Source organism: Sardina pilchardus, chromosome 15, assembly GCF_963854185.1.
Source record: "Sardina pilchardus chromosome 15, fSarPil1.1, whole genome shotgun sequence".
Lineage (NCBI taxonomy): Eukaryota > Metazoa > Chordata > Actinopteri > Clupeiformes > Clupeidae > Sardina > Sardina pilchardus.
In genome coordinates, this window is record NC_085008.1 from 13951549 (window position 1) to 13973931 (window position 22383).

At 40.7% G+C, this 22383-nt stretch overlaps 2 protein-coding genes and 1 non-coding gene across 7 annotated transcripts; 2 read left to right on the plus strand and 1 right to left on the minus strand.

The window, feature by feature from the left end:
• Positions 1-4232: 4232 nt before the first annotated feature.
• On the plus strand, positions 4233-4305 carry trnam-cau (transfer RNA methionine (anticodon CAU)). Its single transcript has one exon. It is a non-coding gene; the product is annotated as a tRNA-Met (tRNA).
• A 652-nt stretch (positions 4306-4957) lies between these two features.
• cirbpb (cold inducible RNA binding protein b) lies at positions 4958-11874 on the plus strand. Of its 5 annotated transcripts, none has more exons than XM_062555500.1 (8): positions 4958-5077; positions 6657-6763; positions 6857-6963; positions 7318-7438; positions 8502-8718; positions 8832-8884; positions 11175-11267; positions 11728-11874. In XM_062555500.1, exons 2-7 carry the CDS (start codon positions 6664-6666, stop codon positions 11177-11179), a joined length of 603 nt encoding a protein of 200 aa, XP_062411484.1. In that variant the 5' UTR covers positions 4958-5077; positions 6657-6663; the 3' UTR covers positions 11180-11267; positions 11728-11874. The 5 variants fall into 5 exon arrangements, with proteins under 5 accessions (XP_062411484.1, XP_062411485.1, XP_062411480.1 ...); XM_062555501.1 differs by having other exon boundaries at positions 8835-8884; XM_062555496.1 differs by lacking the exons at positions 11175-11267; positions 11728-11874 and adding an exon at positions 9228-10183.
• A 723-nt stretch (positions 11875-12597) lies between these two features.
• Positions 12598-14417, minus strand: si:ch211-212d10.1 (duodenase-1). Its single transcript, XM_062556344.1, has 5 exons — positions 14343-14417; positions 13733-13895; positions 13428-13554; positions 13093-13332; positions 12598-13011 (listed from the first exon to the last, which is right to left on the minus strand). The coding sequence occupies exons 1-5, from the start codon at positions 14392-14394 to the stop codon at positions 12862-12864; spliced, it is 732 nt and encodes a 243-aa protein (XP_062412328.1). The 5' UTR covers positions 14395-14417; the 3' UTR covers positions 12598-12861.
• Positions 14418-22383: the final 7966 nt, after the last annotated feature.

Consider the following 22383-nt stretch of genomic DNA (forward strand, 5'->3'; position numbering starts at 1 on the left):
CTTGCCTTCACTGTCGACACATGCGAAATAGCTCCAGACTTCAGTTCGCACGTCTATTTGATCAGCAAGCCGAGGACGGTCGGCAGGCGCTCTTGAACCTGTAGCCATCTCTCTCCCTCTCACTCACTCACAGCCTGTTGCTGCGTGCACACACTGTGGCTGCGTGTGAGAGGGGAAAGTTAGCCACACCCACTAGTCTCTGCGTTCAAGGAGCATGACTGAGAGTTGGAGCAGCTCCTTGCACAGACACGGAAAGTTATTTTTTAATAAAGTATCGGTTCTAAAAACGTCGGAAATCGTATCGTTTTTTGCGTTAAGGCATCGTGATACCTTTCTAGTATCGGTATATCGTGCAACACTATACCCAAAACGTGCTACAAGGTGAGGAGTTGGGCAAGTTACTTCAAAAACGTAATATATTATGTATTACATGTTACTGTCATTTCAAAGTAATGTGTTACACTACAATATTACTGTCTCTGAATTGTAATGCATTACACTGCATTACTTTTGAGTTACTTTCATATAAACTTTAATATAAACTTTATATATATATATATATATATATATTTTTTTTTTAATGTAGCTTATTATGCTTAATCCAGCTTAATCATAGGCAGAATTTTTTGAAACCGACAAAGGGTTAGTCTGATAAATTGCACTAGAGATACGGTAACTTTAGACCTAGCCTTCATTAAAATCAGTGCCCACTATATTATAACCTAAAGCCAAAGACCTGGCAAGATACACTTTTTTTGCATTTCTATTCCACTTGAACCTCAGGAAGTAAAGAGACTTGTGGCAGCTACTATTTATTGCTAATGTTTATTGGGTTTAACAGACGTTTTTGTTTGGATCACAGATTGACATGATGTTGTTATTTACAGCAGTGACAACCTGTTGAGGCAACAACACCTTACCTTGCTAGTCTGGACGGGGGTCTTGCTAAAAGCTGGTGACTCCACTGCTGACAGCAGATGCATATCTTCAACCATAGGCTACTCTTCCACAAGTCTCCTTACTTCTTGAGCTTCAAGTGGCATCGCGGAACGGGATAATTTATAGCTGCTTTGTAGGCTATAGTCTCCTCTCGTTTGCTTTCTTTTTACTCACGTAGGCTAATGTTAGCCTGGTATCGCTCTACGTTTCGTGCAATTACTTGTGCTATTGCGGTAGATCTTTTGGTTTCGCACATAGTGCACTTAATATGTCCCATCCTCATATCTTTATCTCTAACAAACTGAAAGTAATGAAAGTATGTCCATCTTGAACATGTACTGTCCGACGTCGAGCCTGCTTCAGCTTCAGCCATCTTTTACAAATAAGAAAAAAAACATTCTAGGCCTTTATTTGCGTGGATTGTTTCTCCTCTACTGATCTCGCGTGGCGATTGTATAAAAACAAAACACCACTTAATTGCAATGTAACTTGCGTTACTGACCTTTGTAACGAGTTACACATTACCCATTTCGATTTTGGAATGCCTTACATTACCGCGTTACAGCAAAAAGCAATACATTACAGTAATTACATTACTTTTGTAACTCGTTACTCCCAACACTGGTGAGGAGTGTGGCTTCTATGATGCAGTGAAGTGGGGGGGTTTTGGGGGAGTTTTAAGGTGGGGTAGGACGGCAGTCGTGTGTGTGTGTGTTGGTGAGAGAGAGAGAGTGTGTGTGATGTGTGACTACAGCTGTATGTGTGATTACAGATTACAGCATTACAGTGCCAGTGGGTTGTTCCATATTGATATTTAATCCTGTTTTGAATAGAAGACTGCTGTACATATGCCAGGGATTGTCATTTCCTTAGCTCTACCCCTGTCAAGAGTGCCGAGCCTGGCTCGCTCTGGCACATCTGAATTTGTGTATGTTCTTTGAATGGGTGGAGCTAGAGCCAGCGTTGGAGGAAAGAGGGTCGGACTATTTGAGTTGTGTGTTTTCAAATAAACAATGTTTCTTAGGCGGTTTTGCAAATCTCATACCCCACTTTTAACTTGTATTCCTTCAAATCAGTACAAAAATGCACCTATTCTTTGGATAACAATTACAAAAAACTGGGACCCTTATTTCAATGTTATATGGTGGATCCTTAGGAGACATTGAACTTTCTAAAAATGTGGCTTAACCACTTCTCCTCAAAAATGCCATGTTATCCAGGGCTATTTATCTATTTTGGGACTAGACTATGTATGATGTTAGGAAATGGCTCACAATATCAAGCAAGGTGTCTCAGTGGGCCTACATGTTGCCATGTTTCAACTGTTCCACAGCACAGCTTTTCCCCCAGGCATATAGGCCTAATGTCTTAAACCTACAACTGTCACAGCTGTTCTGTGAGCTAAAGGCCCAGTTTTCAACAGTAGCCTAAACAGCTGGGAAAATAACCAGAGTGATCCCTTATACCATACACACCACTCCACCATTGGTTGTGATGAATGACTGACGTGTGCATGAAAAATGAAACATGTTATAGCTGGTTAGTAGGCTACACTAACTGAACTTAGTTGAGTGTATTAAGTGAGATCTTGAAGTGCTTTTTCTACATACTATTGCTAGACCATGTAGCCCACCGCCATGTGAGTGAATGTTGCACATTTGCAGTCGACCAGCCAGAGCCAAGATAGGGTCTGGGAACTCACCGTAGGCAGGGCTCAATCGGAGGGGTGGCGTTGTCTTTCAAATTCCCTCCCCACGCAATATATAAACGCTGAACGAATCATGTTCTTGTCTCGCATGTCAGTCATAGTCTAGTCGTAATTTCTTGAACCCAGAAATGTTGAGTACCCTAAAGTTTTATTGCAGAAATGTCATCTATAGGCCTAATAGATGGAATTTAACTTGGTTGCCTAAAGTTGCACTTTGGGCAATTTGCATAATTAGCATAAATATAGGCAATTAAGGTGAATAGGGTGCAGGTGAATAGGGTAAAAAAATTCAATAATAGATATCACTATGGAACTTTCTTAGTTGGTTACTTGTGCTAAGATGAGAAAAAAATGTATTGCATGTTTTTTATATTTTAATGTTTACATATGCAAATGAGACCATGTCTCATTAAACATGCGCTCATTTGCATACTGACAAAATCAGATTGTTTAATAATAAAGTCATGCTCAAAATATTTTTTTTCCAAGGGTAAACATGTGTACTTGGGGTCTGAGTTGGTGAAAACCTTTAAGGAACCTGGTCAGGAGGCAGTGTTGACCTATGGATGGACGGATTAAGAAATTAGGTGCTCCATGCAAAATAACTATAACAGCATGCACACACACGCAAACCTACAAGAACTGTACATAATATGCAAAATAACTATATCCAGTATGCACACGTACACAAATACACATTAACTATATACAAGAACTATACAACATATAAAATAAATATGACATTTTAAAGGCACAGGAGCAAGATGTTTTTATACGGTCACAATTATGACCATTGGGATTAAATGGGTCAATGGGTTAACACTGCCTCCTTACCAGGTTCCTTTAAAGGTTTTCACCAACTCAGCCCTCCAAGTATACATGTTTACTTTGGAAAAAAGAAACATTTTGAGCCTCGCTTTATCACACTATCTGATTTTGTGTGTATGCAAATGAGAGCCTTTTTTATGAGACATGGTCTCATTTGCATATGTAAACATTAAAATATAAAAAACATGCAATACATTTTTTTCTCATCTTAACACAAGTAACCAACTGAGAAAGTTTCATAGTGATATCTATTATTTTTTTTTTTTTACCCTATTAACCTGCACCCTATTCGCCTTAATTGGCTATATATTTATGCTAATTATGCAAATTGCCCAAAGTGCAACTTTAGGCAACCAAGTTGAATTTCATCCACTAGGCCTGTAGATTACATTTATGCAATAAAACTTTAGGGTACTCAACATTTCTGGGTTTACTATTGGGCCTATGGGGATTACGACTAGACTATCACCATTACGTTAAGCCCGCCTGCAGACTCTTCCAAAACCCAGCTCCCGCTCTACGAATACTGACCCCGGCAGCCAAATTAGATTTGCTGCCGCTAGGGGTGTCTAGATTTCGAGGCTAGCACTTTGCTTTGCTCACGGCACAACAAACTAGCTGGCATTGCTACCCTGGTCGTTTCCATAGACAGTAAAAGGTCGTTTCAGGACAGGAGTGGTGAATTAATGCCGTTCGAGGAGATGAAAAACATATTGATAATTATGTTTTTCAACGTCATTTTTTTCTTGTGCTCGAAGCCTCGTTGGCGCAGTAGGCAGCGCGTCAGTCTCATAATCTGAAGGTCGTGAGTTCGAGCCTCACACGGGGCACATGTTTTGATCTCTGCAGTGTTCCGAATACATTAATGAGTTTGGTAAAATAAGTGAATTGAAAAGGAGGTATTGCATGAAGTCTGCGAAAGGTCCCTGTTCCCGAGGTACCTGTCTACCTCATCGGCCGAGACCTTCCTAGCTTCAAGACATAATTATTCACATATCCACCTTCACCCACGTTGGTTAATGATGAAGTCAGGGATTTCGTAGGAAGTAACGTTCTTTGTCCTTGTTTCAATTTATTAGCAGGCGCTTTTGTGCAAAAAAGTACATCGAATCAAACAAAACATGCCACCGAGGTAGCTCACCCTACATTCAACATTTCTAGAGAAATTCCACGCAAGGTTTCGTTTTTGTTTGGGGGGTCATGCTGCGTTCACTTTGTCCAGTTTAACTCACAAAATGGGGAAAATCACTGACTTAAAACAACCACTTATGTGAAAGCTCTCAACTGTATCACTCGAATGATTAATTACTGCTATATGCATGGGATGCCTTTCGTGTTTATTGTGTCCATTAAAGCTTTCAGTTGTGCTTTATATCAATATTTTAAAACGAACAAGCAACTTGAAAGCCTGATTCAGAGGCATAGAGATAATTTTATCTACCGCTCTGGCCTGATTGATACCGATACTAAACATTCTGGGCGTGGCTGTGTACGTCATGTTATTCTTATAAGCCTGTGATGTTGCTTCTTCCGCCATTTCCTCGTTAGCTTTCTGCCTGCGAAGTGAGACCGTTCACCACGAGCCTCCTGTTCATCACAAAGGTGAGTAGCCAACTGCTGATTGTCTCCATACGATATTTAATTAAATTGTCTCGTTTTACGCAATAAAACGAAAAGCAATGTGTGGCACTGGAGAAGTTGTATTTTAAAATAACAATAGATAACTTATATCATACAGCGATAGTCATGTGTTGATAACAAGTAGCTTGCTAACTAGCAACTAGCAAACAGAAGGACTGGCTAACCTAACCTAGCTATTATCGGCTAACGAGGTACCTAGCAGCGCTTGTATGATCCAAGCTGTGTAATTGCTGTTCTGCATGAGCTTGAAACGGGTATACATTTTAATTTTTGAAACCCTGCTATTTGGTGTGGCAACCCTCAGTGTTTATATGGTAAAACGCTTTCGACGTGCTCTTAAAATATCGTGTTTTATTTTTTTGTGAAACAAAATGGCTGCGAAGATCTGACCCACATAGCAGCATGACAAAGGAATGGGGTTGGGGCTCCGGGTTTATTTCTGGTGAACGTAGATAAGGCGCGCATGTGGCCACAAGAAAGTTTAAACTGAGAAATGTGTTTGCATCTTGCCTGTTTGTTTGCCTCAAACTGTATTTTAAACAATACGAATAGTTGTATTCCGTGTTTATGGCAAAATGAATTATTTGGAATCATTAGCAAGCAGAAAATGGCTGCGGGCCACACATTAACAGGCTTTGCACACGTGGTGGTTAACGAAGTTCCTTCGACTTTTGCTTTCGTTTGACGTAATTGCTTGGTTTTCCCTCAAAGGTTACACAAATACTTGCTTGGATTTAGTTGTAAAATGAACGTCAATGCCTTAACCGTATGTAGCGCCATAAGCGCAGGCTTGTATTTCAATCATGGCGGAATGGTGCTAGCCTGCTAGTCAGTTGAGTAAAGGAGATTGCACACAGGAAGGAGGAAATGCGTGCCACCATTTTAAGATTGCTAGCATTTAGTTCTGGGGCATATCATCTGTGCTTTATGTTCTGAATGATTGGACAGGAAACTGATTCATTATTATCTTCATAGCCTAATGAATATTGAGGAGTAACCAGGTGACCATCTAACACAAGTGAGACTAGGCCTGTGGATTAGCCCTTTGAGTCCACCACACTTGGAACGGGTTGTGATAGAATTTTAGTTATAGCTGAAGTTAAACTAATTTGTCAGAATTGAAATGAAAGTGCACCAGATTTGCACGTAGGACATGCAGGCCTATCTAAATAGTAAACCAGTCCTTGTTATTGAGGCAAACATTAAAGGAAGCAAATGCAATTTAAGCAGAAGTGAGACTGTTCATGTTTAAGTTTTGGTGTCAAATCCCCAATATAGTGGAGCAACTACTGCACTTTCGACTGAATCGGTCTCTTGGGGATGCCAATGTCAGATTTCACAGGCTCACTAATGTGTTTCCAAGACATACTTTCTTCATGCTGGTGTTATCAAATCTTTAAATGTTGATTTTTTAACTCATATCAAGCTGACATCAATTTGTCAGTGGTGTTTGACTGACTAGCCTGAGTAATGTAAATTGGCATGCAAATGTCTTTGAAGATGGACTTATGTATGTTTTCTCTCCACCCCCCTCCCCCAGGTAAATTATGTCTGACGAAGGAAAGCTTTTCGTTGGTGGCCTCAGCTATGACACAACTGAGCAGTCTTTGGAAGAAGCTTTCTCCAAATATGGAACCATCTCAAAAGGTGTGTATGTGTGTTTATATGGATAAATATATGATGCAGTACATTTAAAAATTATACATGTAAATCCTGATTTGTGTGCAATTTCTCTTTCAGTCGATGTAATCAGAGACAGGGAGACAGACCGATCAAGAGGCTTTGGCTTCGTTACTTTTGAAAATCCAGAAGATGCCAAGGATGCAATGTTTGCAATGAATGGCAAAGTGAGTACTTTTTCACTAGTTAACTAGCCTGGGTGTTCCCATCCTGCCTTGCGCGGTGATTTCATTTACACTGCTAAGGTAGTCTGGAAACTACTGCCCTAATTTTTGCCTGAGATAGGGGACCAATCACAGAACAGGGGATAAAGCAAGACCATGATGAGCTATGCACAGACACATTTGATAGACATTCGTGGCGCCCAATGAACGGACCTGGGCATTTTTTTCAAATACGAGAAAATGAATGTCTGATTGCCAGACCACATCTCATTTGAGAAGTGGTAGGTGCTAGCCAGGCTACTATTTAACAGCATCCTTAAATGATATTGTTGCTATAACGTGCCCCTCTCTTTGCAGTCTGTTGACGGCAGAATGATCAGAGTCGACGAAGCAGGAAAGTCTGGAGGCAGGTCTGGTGGAGGCTTCAGGAGAGGTGGAGGTGGCTTCAGGGGAGGATTCCGTGGTGGAAGAGGTAGAGGTGAGGCTAAGACCTCAAATTCTCATTCATTTTTTCAATTCTATTTTTTGCACATCTGAATTGTTTGTCTTCACATTTGTTATTAATAAATGTACCCAACATCAGACTAACTCTAGTGTGTACTAAAGACTAGGGTGCCTTTCCCAAAGCCATTTGATCACCTGTTAGTGACTTTGTTGGTTGCAATGCAGTTTCCCGTTGCCAACTAACTAAAGCCTACCTTACACTGACAGACTGACAGAGTTGGGAAAGATTCTTGAAAGATTGTAGTCTTTCCCTCATTCAAGCTTTATTCAAAGGACTGCAATCTTTCAAGAATCTTTCCCAAATCTTGTTAGTCTGTCAGTGTAAGGTAGGCTTTAGTTGCTAATGGGTTTTGGGAAACACGGCCCTCACCTGCATGCTAAACAGTCACGCATAGCTCACAGCTAGCCTGACTATGTAGATAATCTATTCCCAAGGATTAATGCTATAGCCAACATAAGAAGCCGTATACCCAACATCTCTGGTGCTCAAGTGAAATGTTTAACGTCTACCAGCACCAAATTCTGGCTGAAGTCAATGAATAATTGAAGCAAATATTCTGATAGAACTATTCAGACTTTTGACACATAAGGAAGTGGCCCTAGTCGGAATGGAAAATGTTTATTCGAGTCCAATGAAATCTATCAGATGTGTCAAGGGGAAAACTTATGACTACTTTTAAAGGGACATTTCACCGATTAGTGTTGAGCTGTGTATCTTTAGAAAATCAGTCATGTTTTTGAATGGTCGTGCATCATTCCCTCAGTTTGCCTTGAGATGGGAGAAATACGGATTTCAATGTTGGACTTCCTGCTTCCAATGATGTAAAATTATGATTTTTACATCATTGAAAGCAAGAAGTCCTATTCATGGGTTTCATTGAAATCTGTTTCTCCCATCTCAAGGCGAACTGAGGGAATGATGCACGACCATTCAAAAACATGACTGGTATCCTAAAGATGCACAGCTTAATGCTAATCGGTGAAGTGTCCCTTAAAGAGCCCCCAACTGATTGTCTTTCTTTATGCTTTACCATTAGGCGGAAGCTACGGAGGAGAAAGAAGCTACGGAGGAGACAGGGGATATGGCGGCAGTGAAAGAAGTTACGGTGGCGACCGGTCATATGGTGGCGGAGAAAGGAGCTACAGCAGCAGCAGCGGGGACAGGAGCTACGGTGGTGGTGGCGGCGGAGGCTACAGGAGCAGCGGTGGCTATTCATCAGGAGGTGGTGGAGGCGGCGGCTACAGGGGAAGCAGGTTGGTTCCCTCCCCCCTCAATTTGCATTGCTGATGCTTACACACTACAAGAAAAGTGCACCCTCAACCTGCAGGACTTTCCCTCAAAAAAATGACCAAATTATTTGTTTCAGAAGTTCGGGAGGTTATGAGGGCGGTTCCTACAGAGACAGCTACGACAGTTATGGTATGTATCCAAGATTTTAATTGTGCAGTTGCTTTTATCAAAGTAGGGTAAAGTCCTCACCAGTCTCGAGCAGTCCTTTGTCCTTTTCATCCGTCCTGATTGGCAGTAGCCTGTATGTTCAGCCCAACCACTGCTAAAAGAGGGAGTTTTAAAGTCTCCAAGTCACCCATGAGGAAGGTGTTGAAACTCATTCCCCGCATCCTTAGCGACCTACTTCAGTACCTCATCCATTTGAGCCTCTAGTGAAGGCACTCCTTGCTCTTTGGTTACAGTTCGTTGTGTGAAAAAGAAAATGTCCGAATCCTGCAGTGCCTTTACACCTTTGCCTACTTTTTGTCCTCAGCTACACACGAGTAAAAAAACTTCCTGATACCAAGATCATCCCTGCGCTGGCTGTATTTAAAAAGATGCGCTCTTCGAAGATTTTTTTTATGGTGTTTCCTGGTTCCAGTATTCCATCAGTCATACAACAGAATTGAGTCCTTTTTTATTGTGTTGAATAATTTTCAGGGTCTCCATCCGCAAGGCAGTGTGAGATCCTGTAGTATTTAGTTGTTGTAAACATGAATGACCATGAAAATTCTTGTACCTTTAGTTCAATTTTCCCCTCGTAGTGTTTACTAGAACACAGAGGGTAAAGAATTCATTTTCTTTTTAAATGGCTGAAATGTGTTTTAAGCTGTAAGTGAAATGCTCTTGTTCATCACAGCCGAATAGCTTCTAAATTAAAATGTCCTTTGACCCACCATTCAGAATGACCAATCGCAGCAGGGCAACAAGTCCATTTATTTTTTTTGTAGTCTTGAACTGGAATATTCGTGTTGACCCTGCTCTTTGAAGGAAAATCAATTGAAACAATATCTTCGAATGAAGCTTGACTAGCTGTGATGTGTTCTGTGCGACTTCCTGTCTGTAATGCATACCTTTAGTGTAACAAGGTGGGCATGCTGTCATGGACTGCCAGTCTCCTGCAAACCTCCTTGGTATGGCTAAAGAGTTGTAAATATTCAGTAAGCAAAGAGTGAACTTTCTCTGGGGAAACGACCTCTGGTGAATTAAAACTGCCTCAGGTGGCCCGAGGTTCTTTACTCTTTGAAACATTGAATTTTTAAAAGTATGCTCTTTGGTGGATTGAACTTTGAAATATAAAACCTCTTAAATTGTCTCCACTTTTGTTCTTTCTGAGGTGAACTGTCCTGTGTACCCACACCTCTTAAGAAAAATTTATTTCTTTTTACAGTTTCTTTTGTAAAATTTGGCTTCATGGAGCCTATTAAACAAGCCATTGGAAAAAACTGATCTTGTTGTGCCTCAAACAGTCATCTAATTGTCTCAGACAGGTTTTACCTTATTATATTGTAGTTAAGGGGTTTTCATTAATCTGAATACAGTTGTAAAGTGTGCTGGGATGTTTCAGAAGTTAGTTAGTAGTGGTAAGGTTTGTCAGTCTCCAGTGAGGCTTTAGGGTCCTTGATGCTCTATTGTGGGTGGGCTGGAATTGAGTACTTAAGAACACCCAAATACAATGTTGCAGTAGTATTAGTACTATTGATTTGGCACTGGTTCTGTGTAATGCTTCATTGCGTCCAAGAAATCTCTGCATTTTGGAAATCCACAAAGTCCTTGGAGAATGAAGTGTTTTGGCCTACCGACATGTGAAACGCGTGTGCCTACCGACACGAGATGAAAGCTGGCTCTCTTGGCTAGTTCATATATGGAGATAGGCCTGTAACGTGAGGTAACCACTTTTGCTCTCCTGTTCGCATTCCTCAATCCGTTCTCATTTTAATGTCCATCTTGCTACTCTTAAAAGCTCCAAAAAAAAAGCCACCATGTTTTTTCCACCATGTTCCTAAACGATGCATGTCCTGTAACGTAATGACTGGGAAATGTTCTGAAACAAAAGATGCGTACAGCAAGCCTCTGAAATATGCCATGTACCTCTCAATATCTTGCCAATAGATCAAAGCAATTGGATTTTTTTTTTCTCAAACTACTCCTGAAGTGCCCAAGTTATGGTCTTAATGTTCAAGAATGCTCCCTATTTCCTTGACAGCTTGTAGTCAGCACATCTTCATTGCTTGTTACTGTAGATGCATCACTGAACTGGCGTTTTAAAAAAAAAAAAAAAGTATCAATTTCCCCTTTCTAGCCTGTCCTCACTTCTGCCATATACACTGTTTTGTGCATTTGTTTAGACATCTGGAATACTTAGTAGCTAAAGCATTGTGAAGTGTACAAATGTGTAATATGCATTTTTAATCTGAAAGATTTCTTCATCTTTGTGCAGGTTAACTGGCCTTTCTTTGATGCCGATGGATAAGATCTGACTGCTCCTCACCTGGGGTATTGAGCAAGACATCCTTGTGTGCGCCTAGCCAAGGTATGTTTGCCACTGGAAAGTGTGTCTACACCTCAGTTATTTTATGTAGGGCTGAAAAAATGGGAGGTTTGAGAATCCATGAGACAGCATTCTTGACAAATTGGAAGTTGGAGGCCTGGTCCATTTAGGGTATTGTTTTCATTGGCTCTAGAACTTCCAAGTTGTGTGCAATGAAGAATCCATAGCCCCCCTCCCAGCACTGTAGGTCTTCCAAGGCCCAGCTACATTGGTTGAGGTGCAGCATTGACCAGTTGATTTAGTTCTGTCTCTGGAGGCCTCAATCTCATGGACTGTCACTTTGGCCTAAACTCATATCTGCATTGTTGGTGGCTGTTGCCTCTGTGGGACCCAGCAATTGGTGTGCATGTTCAAAGTGATTGTTTGAATTTGTTTTGCAACAATTTCTAATGGAGGCATGTCAGCCAATTTTTAATTTAATTTTTGTTTTTGGCTTATTCAGGTTCTGCACAGGAAGAGGATTTTCCTGATGTAGAAGAACAGCTCAGCAGACAGCTGCAGACTAGGGAGAACATTGGTGGATTTGCCTATGGTGATCCTGTGGAATACAGGAGAATTTCTTCTCTATTAAAGAAATTGTGCTGGAGAATGTTGTCTTTGTGTTTTTTTTGTGCATCACAGGTTTACTTATATCAAGGGTGTCAATTTGTTCCTTCACTGAACAGAAGCTTTAATACTGAAAGCTATTTGGAGTACCGTAATTTCCCGACTATAAGACGCGGCTTATACATTGATTTTGCAAAATTTCTTCAGCTGAGGTTAATATATGGGAGCAGTTAATATGGTGTTAATATGGTTTTGTTTCTTTTAACTTGCATAAACAATGTCCTGCGGCTTATACACAATGCAGCTTATATGCGGGAAATTACTGTATATGCTTTTGTGAAAATACTGACCGTTAAAGTCTTCTGGGTACCTTCTCCCATATCTTTAGCTGAACTCAATTGACCTGAATGCAGTGCACCATAAATTTAGAACTTTGAGTTCATGTTTAGTGTTGAATGTGTAAGTGGTCCATCATATCAGAAAATGTCTGCTTAATCAGACTTCATCAGAATCAGATTTTGGCTTTCACGAATTGCTGTATTTGAGTTGGACTTTGGACTAGGTTTTGGTATTCTATATCTTGTGCCCTTGCAGTGTAGCTTGGATAATTAATGGGTTCAATTCCTTTGGTTAATTTGTACATTTCCTGTACTCACGTCATAGAATTTCTGCTCACTTGGGTCATATGGTCAAAGTCTTAAAATGAACACTAGGGGGCAGTCATGTCTCACAGAGGCTTTTTTTGTTCAAATAAACCACCAGCCCATTACATTTCCAATGCTTTTAATGTAGTTATTTACACAATAGAGTAACTGGTGCAGACATGGACACATAGGGCACAGTAATGATCCAGACTTCTCCAACTTGCTTGGGACATGTAGCTTATAGCTTGAAAAAGATCTCTGCAGTTGGACAGAATTCGGGGACCGAGGATGGTGAGAACCTGGTTGGGTTGAAGCAGACTGATGTAACCAGTTAATTTTCAGGAAACTTTTTCCACATTGGTTATCATATTGTTGCAGCTGGGTGTTTAGTGGCTGGTATTCATTATCTTGTCAATCCAGTGGTGGTAGTGAGCAATCCGAATGTAGTAGTGGGTGAACGTTTTGTCATTTTTGCTGCACTGGGACACCACTCCACACGCAACTTCACCACAAACAAGCGGTCCTCCGGAGTCCCCCTATAAATTGCAGGCAAATTGTAATCCATCTCAAAATGTTAAGAACTATTAAGATTTCTTAAGCATAATTTGCTTCCTCACCTTAAAAGGGCCATCCTCTACAGTTGCTCTAGTACAGATTTCTGCTGGAGTGCCACAGTCGAGAGAGGTGTCAATGGTAACATTAATTTCCCTCAACATGTCGGAGTTCTTCGAGTTTTCACTGAAGACTGTTGCTCCCCATCCTGGGACCAGACAGTTTGTTGTCGGGAGGGCATCATTGTCTGCCCTAGGAAGTGCTAGCAGCCCCACCTTGTTGGTAAGCGTAACATTGTTCTTGAGCTGCAATGGCATGCCAGATGTAATATGGGTCATTCAACACAAAAGGATTAAGTTAAAGGTTCTAACATTCAAAACTAGGCCAACACCAGTTTTACCTTGAGCAGCATAATGTCATGTTTTCTGCCTGAAGTGTATTTGGGATGGGGACATGGTATAGCTTTCACTCTTAGGCTATTGTCCAGTTTTGATGAGCTGATGAGCCCAGGGTAAACATACATTGGCCTGAAAATACAAGGTACCGAGCTAATGATGAATGAGAACCCTAACAATAAAATACAATTAACCATCAGGTTTGTTACCCTGACATTGAAACCACAATTAAGGCTAGGCTATTGGCCAACATCTGGATTATGTAAATGTACATGTGTTGAATAGAACCTACAGAAGCTGATCAACTCACGTTCCTTTGCAGTGAGCCGCTGTCATCACAAAATCCTCCCTCACTAGGAAACCATCACATTCTGACCATCTCTCCGGGGATCTGTATACCACGAGGACCATGTAGGGACGGCTGTGAGGTTTTGCCTCATGTCCACCTATGATGCGGTCTCGTATGCAGTCCCCTGTAGATACACAAGCGCCGTAGATTATTCAATTGAAAAAACAATCCTCATTAACTGTTGGAAAGTTATGCAACCACGTGGTGTCTATCAACTAATAAATTAGTTATATACATTCCAGTTTAACATTAATGTAGTTACGGATGCTTTTGAACTCTACAGTGATCTGATAGAATTATTCCATATGCAAGTCTGCAAGAATACGACAGAAGAAAAGCAAGTATATGGCATTAGGCATCATAGGCCTATTAGGTTCTCATAATCATAATGACACCACCTATATGTGTGAAACCAACTGTGCATGAATAAACAGCAGTGATATTGTAGACTTGATGCTCTACACATAATTGATTTGTAGTCAAATCAACCATCTAATGCCAGTAGGAAAAAAAGCCTGAAGTACAACACTGCTTTAGATTTCACAAAGTTTGTATTTATTGCATTAATTACCTTGGTTGAAGACAAGCAGCATGGCCAGTACAGTATTGAGGAGGTGCATCATGACAGCAGACAAGTTTCTGAGACACTAACACACCAACTCAGGTTTCATATACACAGCCTTTTTATTGGCTATAAGAACAAGGAACTGAAAGCTTTTTTTTTTTTTCAGTGCACGTCCAAAAGTTAGATTGTGACTGATTATTTGAGTACACCCGTGTTTACTCAAGACTATGCCAGACATACCTTAAAGTTGTGAAGTAATATATCAGTGCATGTGTGTACAGTTCATTGAATAAATTTTAAGGTTTCATTTGATGATGTATTTAAACATACAGATGATGGATCATTAAGAATGAGTCACCGTACTCTAGATAGGTTGCACACAGTATTTGTCATCAACCAAAGATCCTACATTATTGATAGCTCCAATTTATATTACAGGGACAGTTTATAAAAACATATAAGAATACAAACTATAATATTATCTATACACATAATGCAAACACACTACAAATGCTCATATTAGTACAAGTTACTTGGGATTTTCTTTGTTTGGGAATGCAAATCGACCGAGTGGGACGTCAGGCCTGTCTGTAAAATCCTTTTTCAGAGTCTAGACTAAAGTATGCTCCCTCCATACCTGAACCGCATGCTTTTATTGTAATTATACTGAATGTGTAACAGAGGGTTTTGTGAGGAAGGCAAACTGAATGGGTCTGAAGCAGGAAACTGGAGTTTGAACAGTAATGAGAATTGCAGAAGGAGACCTGGAGAAAGTGTGTGTATGGTGGTGGTGGTGGGGTACTGTCCGTATTACTGAAGAAAGCGGCGTTAAGATTGGGATGGTTTTGCTATTGGATCTCACAGTGATTCAGAAGTAACATAATGGCAATCCTAACAGACCCCTCAATCATTGCACAGATAACATGTTTATATTAACATAAAATATTAAAAAGGTACAGGAAATATCACATGTGGTCTTTAGTCAGTGGATTAACTCTCAGTCCAGTCTTGCCAAAGCATTACATGCGAGACCAGGACCTGCACAGCCGTTAGTCTTCTCACAAACAAAATTCAGATCAGTCATTCCCAGGCCCAACCCATGGGGACTACAGGTACTGCAGTGCACCCTGCCCAGGGACTACAGGTGGAAAATAGCAATTTGCTAAAACCTGGTACAAAGACATATTTTCTTGTTGTACAAGGTTAATGTTTTATTGTGTGCAGTCCCTGTCTTGAACTCAATAAACTAAACACCTCTCTTATCCAAAAAAGTTTACTAGTGTGACCAGCCTGTTTTCAGAACCTATCACCATCACCCCAGTTTTAGTCAGGGTAAAAAAATTGCTTGACTCTATGGGTTAGGTTTAGAGAGTTAGGGATGGTAGGGAAGTAGCACGGGACAGTAGACATTCACAAGACAGTTATGCAAGACACTAAAGTGAGTGGTGTTGGCAAGTGGCACAAGACAACAGGTGAGTGCCCCAGAACAGTGGACTATAGGCACAGGAAAACAGGAGGGCGAGTGCCGCAGTACACCGTCAAGGGACAGTAGCTGAGTGCAATGGGACAATGGCAAGGGACAGTAATGAAGTGACGTGTGCCACTAACAACAGTATAGAACAGTCTTTGTTCCTACTGCCTCTCCATTTATTTATTTTTAAAGATAGTTAGCAGAAGATAACTGATACACATGTTAAGGACAGAGGCCATGGCAAGCAAATAAGAGCAATTTTATCAGAGTTTGTTGTACAGTCAGTCAACATGAGGGGTCCTAACTTTTTTTCTTTCAGTTTGTGACCCCGGGTCGCCGTGGTTACTCAGAGCTGAATGTGGTACGGACACTGTGCATGATCAACCGCAAGTTATGACTCAGCTCTGTTCTCCCACATGCCACATTGCTAAATAGTTATTGATATGCATGAGAACTTGTTGATAGACTTCCCTCTTTGACCAGCATGTAAGTGAATGCAATCTGTTAAAGGGGGGGACAGTCCTATGTTCCCACACTTGTAAGATTTTTTTTTTAAACTGTAAATTGTGAAAATTAGGCCCTATGTTCCCACAGTCCTATGTTCTCTCAAGATTTGTCTAATTTGAAAGATAGGGTTAGGTGACTATACCAAATTTGGAGAAATGGGGATCAAATCTGATGCAAATTGATGATAAAAACCCTTGGAAATGATGGAACAAGGCTGTGGGAACATAGGCACGCTCCCCTTGAAGTACTCATGCAACACGCTTTTAAGGAGTCACTGTCAGAGGTTCTCAAGAGATAGGCTATTTCAGTTGTTCAAGTTCAATTGTGTATTTTTCTACTTTTTGTATTTCATTATGTTTTGAGCTGATAGATGGACACAAAGATTCTAGTCGTAGTTTTATGGAAGTTTTTAGTTTCAAATACCATTCCCTTTCTTGAACCACAGACATGCTTAAAGGTCTTTGCTGTTTTAGAATGTTTGCATGTAACTACTGACAGTCATAGTATCTTACATGTTCCTATAAAAACACTGTTATTAACACTGTCTTACTGACTTTTGTCATTTGTAATTGTGAAACAAGTAAGCATTTTGCAAACGGAAAAGGAGAGATGCTGTGAGATGCAGATCGAGCGAAAGATTAGATAAAGGACCATCCCTGCCCCAGAACATCAAGCAAGAAAAACCACAATGTTTGTTGAAGGCACCCTTCTCATGCTATTCAGACAAACACGCATGCTCCTGAATTAGAACTTAAAGACAGGTCTATGTAAAATAAAATACCTTCTGAAGAATCTGAGATTAAAGACTGACAGTGAATATACGGCTTCTTCTCATTTTTGATATAGCCATGGTGGTAACAACAGACAAGGCCAACATGGAAGATGATTGTCTTTCAGGCATAATGGTCAGAAAGGTGGACATGCATTTATGAAGATGTCTGTGTAAAGTGAAAGTGTGTAGAACTTGTAAGGTGTCCCTTGTAATGGTCAGAAATGGTAAATGTCCCCTATATGGGCATCAACATTTTACTCATCCTTGTTAAGACAAAGGGCAAGAACACATTGAGATGCGGTCTGAACAAATATTGGAATATTTTCAAAATTATATTTTTGGAAAGGCATAAAGTAATTGCCCGTGTTTAATGTGATTGCTGACTAAGTGCTGACTGAAATATTGCCTGTCAAATTCAAACGATATGTTCCCTAATCTAACAGACAATCTGTCATGTGGTGAGAAAATGAGGCCTCTCAAACTCCTTGAAATGAGGCACTTAAGTGTTAGAGGGAAAGAGGAGAGAACGAGATGGAAATGTGATTTAGTTTTTCCACTGACTTCTAAGGTTTTCTTAGAAGGGGGCAACACCATGCTGCAGTCATTTTGCCTTGGTACATCTAGTTCGGTAAATGGATATTATGTATTTTCATATTTACAACTACAGAAGGAAGATATGTTTTGATCCCCCCATCCATCCACATTCACAAACACACACACACACACACACACACCGAACTTAGCTCAGCTCAGCTCACCAAGGGGTCATTCCACGCCAAATCAACCAGAGCCCACGCACTTGCGTCTCAAAAAAATCTGAAAAAAATACCATATGTGCCTATGTTACCCAGGAGACACTCTGTAAAATGTTTTTGTGCTAAGATCAATACTTTTCAAGTAACAGCCAGTTTTACAGGGGGAGGGGGGTGTCAAATTTGTTCTGCCTCTTTTTTTTGTCAAAGTTCACAAGCTCATTGCTCAAGAACTAGAATCCGTAGGAGGCTCAAATTTTGCAGGCTGGTGCATAAATAGGAATAGTATGCAGTAAAATCATTATGAGTAGTCTGGATGATCCTGCATGGTCATAGCAGTCCCTCAAAGTTGATCAACATTTTATTGGAGTTTTTGGCTGTGTTCTGTTTAGGCCTTCAGAAGACACATTTTTACTCAACATAGACTCTTGGGTTTTTTTTCTTATTGAGATAAGTAGAAACACTCTCCAAAAAAGCAATGAAGAGAAAAGAAAATCCATCAGGGACTGAACAGCAGACCTCACAAGTTTGAAAAATAAATTTGGATCTCATATTCAGAGCACCCTAACACCTTGTGGGAATATACAAAGATTTTTTTTATATTTTTTTCTATAATCTGCATTACCTCTTCTTTTTAAAAACACCAATTTGACTTGTCTTATGCAAATCTTTCTTTTTCATTTCCCACCCTGAACAAGGGCAAAATGCACCATAGAGATCTATTGAGAGATTTGTTTTGTATAGAGTAACCACTAGGTGCCACTAAAATCACTGAATTACTGAAATTGCCGGGTGGGGACAAAACATATTGATCTCAATGGTGCATTTTGTCCATGTTTAGGGTGGAAAATGAAAAAGAACGATTTGCATAAGACAATTCAAATTGGTGTTTTTAAAAAGAAGAGGTAATGCAGATTAACGAAAAAAATATAAAAAAAATCTTTGTATATTCCCACAAGGTGTTAGGGTGCTCTGAATATGAGATCCAAAATTATTTTTCAAACTTGTGAGGTCTGCTGTTCAGTCCCTGATGGATTTTCTTTTCTCTTCATTGCTTTTTCGGAGAGTGTTTCTACTGATCTCAACAAGAGAAAAAAAACCAAGAGTCTATGTTGAGTAAAAATATGTCTTCTGTAAGCCTAAACAGAGCCCAGCCAAGAACTCCAATAAAATTTTGATCAACTTTGAGGGACTGCTATGACCATGCAGGATCATCCAGACTACTCGTGGTGATTTTACTGCATACTATTCCTATTTATGCACCAGCCTGCAAAATTTGAGCCTCCTACAGATTCTAGTTCTTGAGCAATGAGCTTGTGAACTTTGACAAAAAAAAGAGGTAGAACAAATTTGACACCCCCCTCCCCCTGTAAAACTGGCTGTTACTTGAAAAGTATTGATCTTAGCACAAACACATTTTACAGAGTGTCTCCTGGGTAACATAGGCACACATGGTATTTTTTTCAGATTTTTTTGAGACGCAAGTGCGTGGGCTCTGGTTGATTTGGCGTGGAATGACCCCAAGCTCAGTTGCTCTGCCTATCTACAATCTGTGAGCCTGTTCACACTAGTCATTAGAATGCGTCTTGGGCAAATCTGATTGCAAGTGTCTCGTTCTAAAGACTGGTGTGAACAATGACCAAAACGGTTTGGAATCAGATTGTTCTTAACCACATGTGGAGGTGGTTTAAGACGCATATATCCACATATGTTCTGTAGTGTGAACGCTCAATCCGTCCTTATGCGACTTCGCCCATGATGATAGACCAATAGATAAACATTCTAAATTCTAAAGTTACATTCTACAGGTAAATCCGAATGCAAGTGATCAGCTGAGACGCATATTAGAATACTGGTGTGAACGAAATGCGTCTTGGCTGATCACTTGCAATCAGATTTGCCCAAGACGCATTTAATGACTAGTGTGAACAGGCTCTGTGGAAGCTCTGTGCCATTTGTGCCGTTGCTCATTTAGGATCATGGCTTTTGTCATGTTTAATTGACAGACTGAGAAGGGGATGAACAATCTGTTATCTCGCATCTGCACTGACTACCTAGAAGTAGGACCTAAGTAGCTCTGTTACCAGCTCCAGTAAAGTCACAGTGTCCTTTTTGGACTGATAGTGGAGCCATTGTGAAGAGCTTAGTTACCATATATCCATGGAAATATCAACATTTTCAAAGCAAAGCGAATAGAAATACAATCAGTGACTTGTATGCACTTAGACAGTATTATCATGCAATGCATCTAGTTCTTATGACAAAGTTCTCATGTTTGTCAACAAAGGGTATACTGGTAATGCGTCGATCTAAATACTCAATATAGGTACTCAAATATTGTGTGTTTCTGCCATGGCGTAAGGGTAGGCTACTGGTAATTATCACTGTAAATGCCCTTATTTCGGGCTACATCTTAAGGCCTATTCGGACGGGATTAGTTTTATGGGGTGACATCAGGTAAAGTAATAATTACCAGGTAGGCTAATGTAGTCCCGTCCGGACGCGCCATGTCAGTAAACATAACGGAGTATGTCGGTGACATTTACAGACACTTTTACCTTCCGTAAAACGGTCCGGAGAAATTACCTTAGGTAATATTAATCCCGTGCGAACGCGACCCTCTGTAAAGATGTCTGTAATATTTCGTCACATCCTGATTGGAAAACAATAGAGAATGGGAACGGAAGTTAGCGGCGCAGTGCATTCTGGGACAAAAAGGGCGTTTTCCTCCATTAGGTGAGGCCGCGGCGCGAATTATAAACAAGAAACCTATGGAAACCTATGATATTTCGAACAAGATCGGCTAGCCAAAACAGTAACACTAGATGTAAACATTTAGGCTACTATGCTAAAAACTAGTAGTAGAAGTAGTAATGGACCGTACAGAGACAAGCTCCTGCCAGACGCGAGGAAACGTTATATAGAAAAATATCTTTGATCGGTAACATGGATCCCTATGACAGACCGTCTGGAGAGTGGACGTGAGACCCTGAAAGTAATACAAAGACACTCCGTTGTTGATTTTTTTTACCTGACGATCGTGGGCACGGACGTTACATCCAACAACACAACAGGTTCGTCCCATGATGTGTGAAAAACAGTGTTAGAAACAGCGAGTTAGCAATGTTTTACGATGTTTACAATGGTACAGCATTGGCAGCAGCGTACAAGTGGCCTCACGTATGTATCCCAGACGCCACCGCGGCGCAACCGCGAAATGTCCGCGACGTCACATTACCATTCTCTATTCCACCATAGACCTCTGAAGTTCGCCTACAAAAAAGCTGCCATCTTTGAAATTCGGTATCTGGCTATTTTTCCTATGGGAAAATAACATGGGGATTTTGAATTATCGCACCTGTTAAACTCTCGCGGGGACGATAAAGTCTTAAATGCAGACGTTTTCCTGAACACACTTTTGTCCTCTGCCTTCTTGTGCATACTGTGATCTCCGGTACGTGAAGTCGGCACACTTTCATTTTTGCTACCCCAGAGCTAACTGGCTAACTAACTTAATGGCAAGTTGCATCGCAAGTTAGCTCTGGGGTAGCAAAAGTCAAAGTCTGCCGCCTTCGCGTGCCGGAGGCGAAATTACGAATCCTACTATGGCCACGCCAAGTCCGCCCTCTGATTGGCTGAGCTCAATGACACTCACGCTGTGCTGGGTTAGGATAGGGTTAAGGTTAGGGTTAGGGGTTGGGTTAAGGTTAGGACGCCAATCAGAGGGCGGCATAGCGCATCATAGGGCGGGACTTGGCGTGGCCATAGTAGGATTCGTAATTTCGCGTACCGGAGATCACAGATTTCTCTCGAAGGCAGAGGACAAAAGTGTGTTCAGGAAAACACCTGAATTTCCGATTTTGTCATCCCCGCGAGAGTTTAACAGGTGTGATAATTCCAAATCCCCATGTTAATTTCCCATAGGAAAAATCGTCAGATACCGTAACTCCAAATATGGGCAAAGATGGTAGCTTTTTTGTAGGCGAACTTCAGAGGTCTATAGTCTGAATGAAAACATGACATGCTGTGTAGCCATAGACCTAAAGCTCCTAATAGGACGTTAGCTAGTTTGCCTATTAGCTTGATATTGTTAGCCATTTCAAACTACTTATGGCATAGGCTACCATAAAGCTATATACGTTTGCTAGTTTAACCAACTTGTAGTCTTTCAAATCTGAAAATGCCGCACGTACCTGACGCAAAGTATCACGTGCACAGCGACGAAGATGTGACGGCAGAACGTAAACGTAGTTACTCCTCCCATGTCAAGTAAAATGACAGAGATGTCTAGTCCCGTCCGAATTGGACATTTATATTACAGAGGTCATATGATAAACCTGCATTACTGTACGTCCCCCCATAAAACTAATCCCGTCCGAATAGGCCTTTAGTTCACATCCGGATGGAGTCTATACAAATGCTGAAGCCTTGTGTAGCCAATTGGCTTCAGCAGCCAATTAGCCAATTGTGCCTACTGGGGAAACGATCAATTAGGCCTACTGTCAAAGGCAGATTAAGTCTGCTGTCAAATCCAAATGATATACC

What these genes read in the sequence shown, in the direction of transcription:
- si:ch211-212d10.1 (XM_062556344.1), bottom strand. Translation starts at nt 14,394, where the DNA reads ATGATGCACCTCCTCAATACTGTACTGGCCATGCTGCTTGTCTTCAAC. An exon ending in GCGGCTCACTGCAAAGGAAC is followed by an intron (nt 13,555 to 13,732) that starts GTGAGTTGATCA and finishes TTGTATTTTCAG; the next exon opens with GCCAATGTATGTTTACCCTG. An exon ending in ATGACATTATGCTGCTCAAG is followed by an intron (nt 13,333 to 13,427) that starts GTAAAACTGGTG and finishes ATGCCATTGCAG; the next exon opens with CTCAAGAACAATGTTACGCT.
- cirbpb (XM_062555496.1), top strand. Translation starts at nt 6,664, where the DNA reads ATGTCTGACGAAGGAAAGCTTTTCGTTGGTGGCCTCAGCTATGACACA. An exon ending in ATATGGAACCATCTCAAAAG is followed by an intron (nt 6,764 to 6,856) that starts GTGTGTATGTGT and finishes TTTCTCTTTCAG; the next exon opens with TCGATGTAATCAGAGACAGG. An exon ending in GGCGGCTACAGGGGAAGCAG is followed by an intron (nt 8,719 to 8,831) that starts GTTGGTTCCCTC and finishes TATTTGTTTCAG; the next exon opens with AAGTTCGGGAGGTTATGAGG.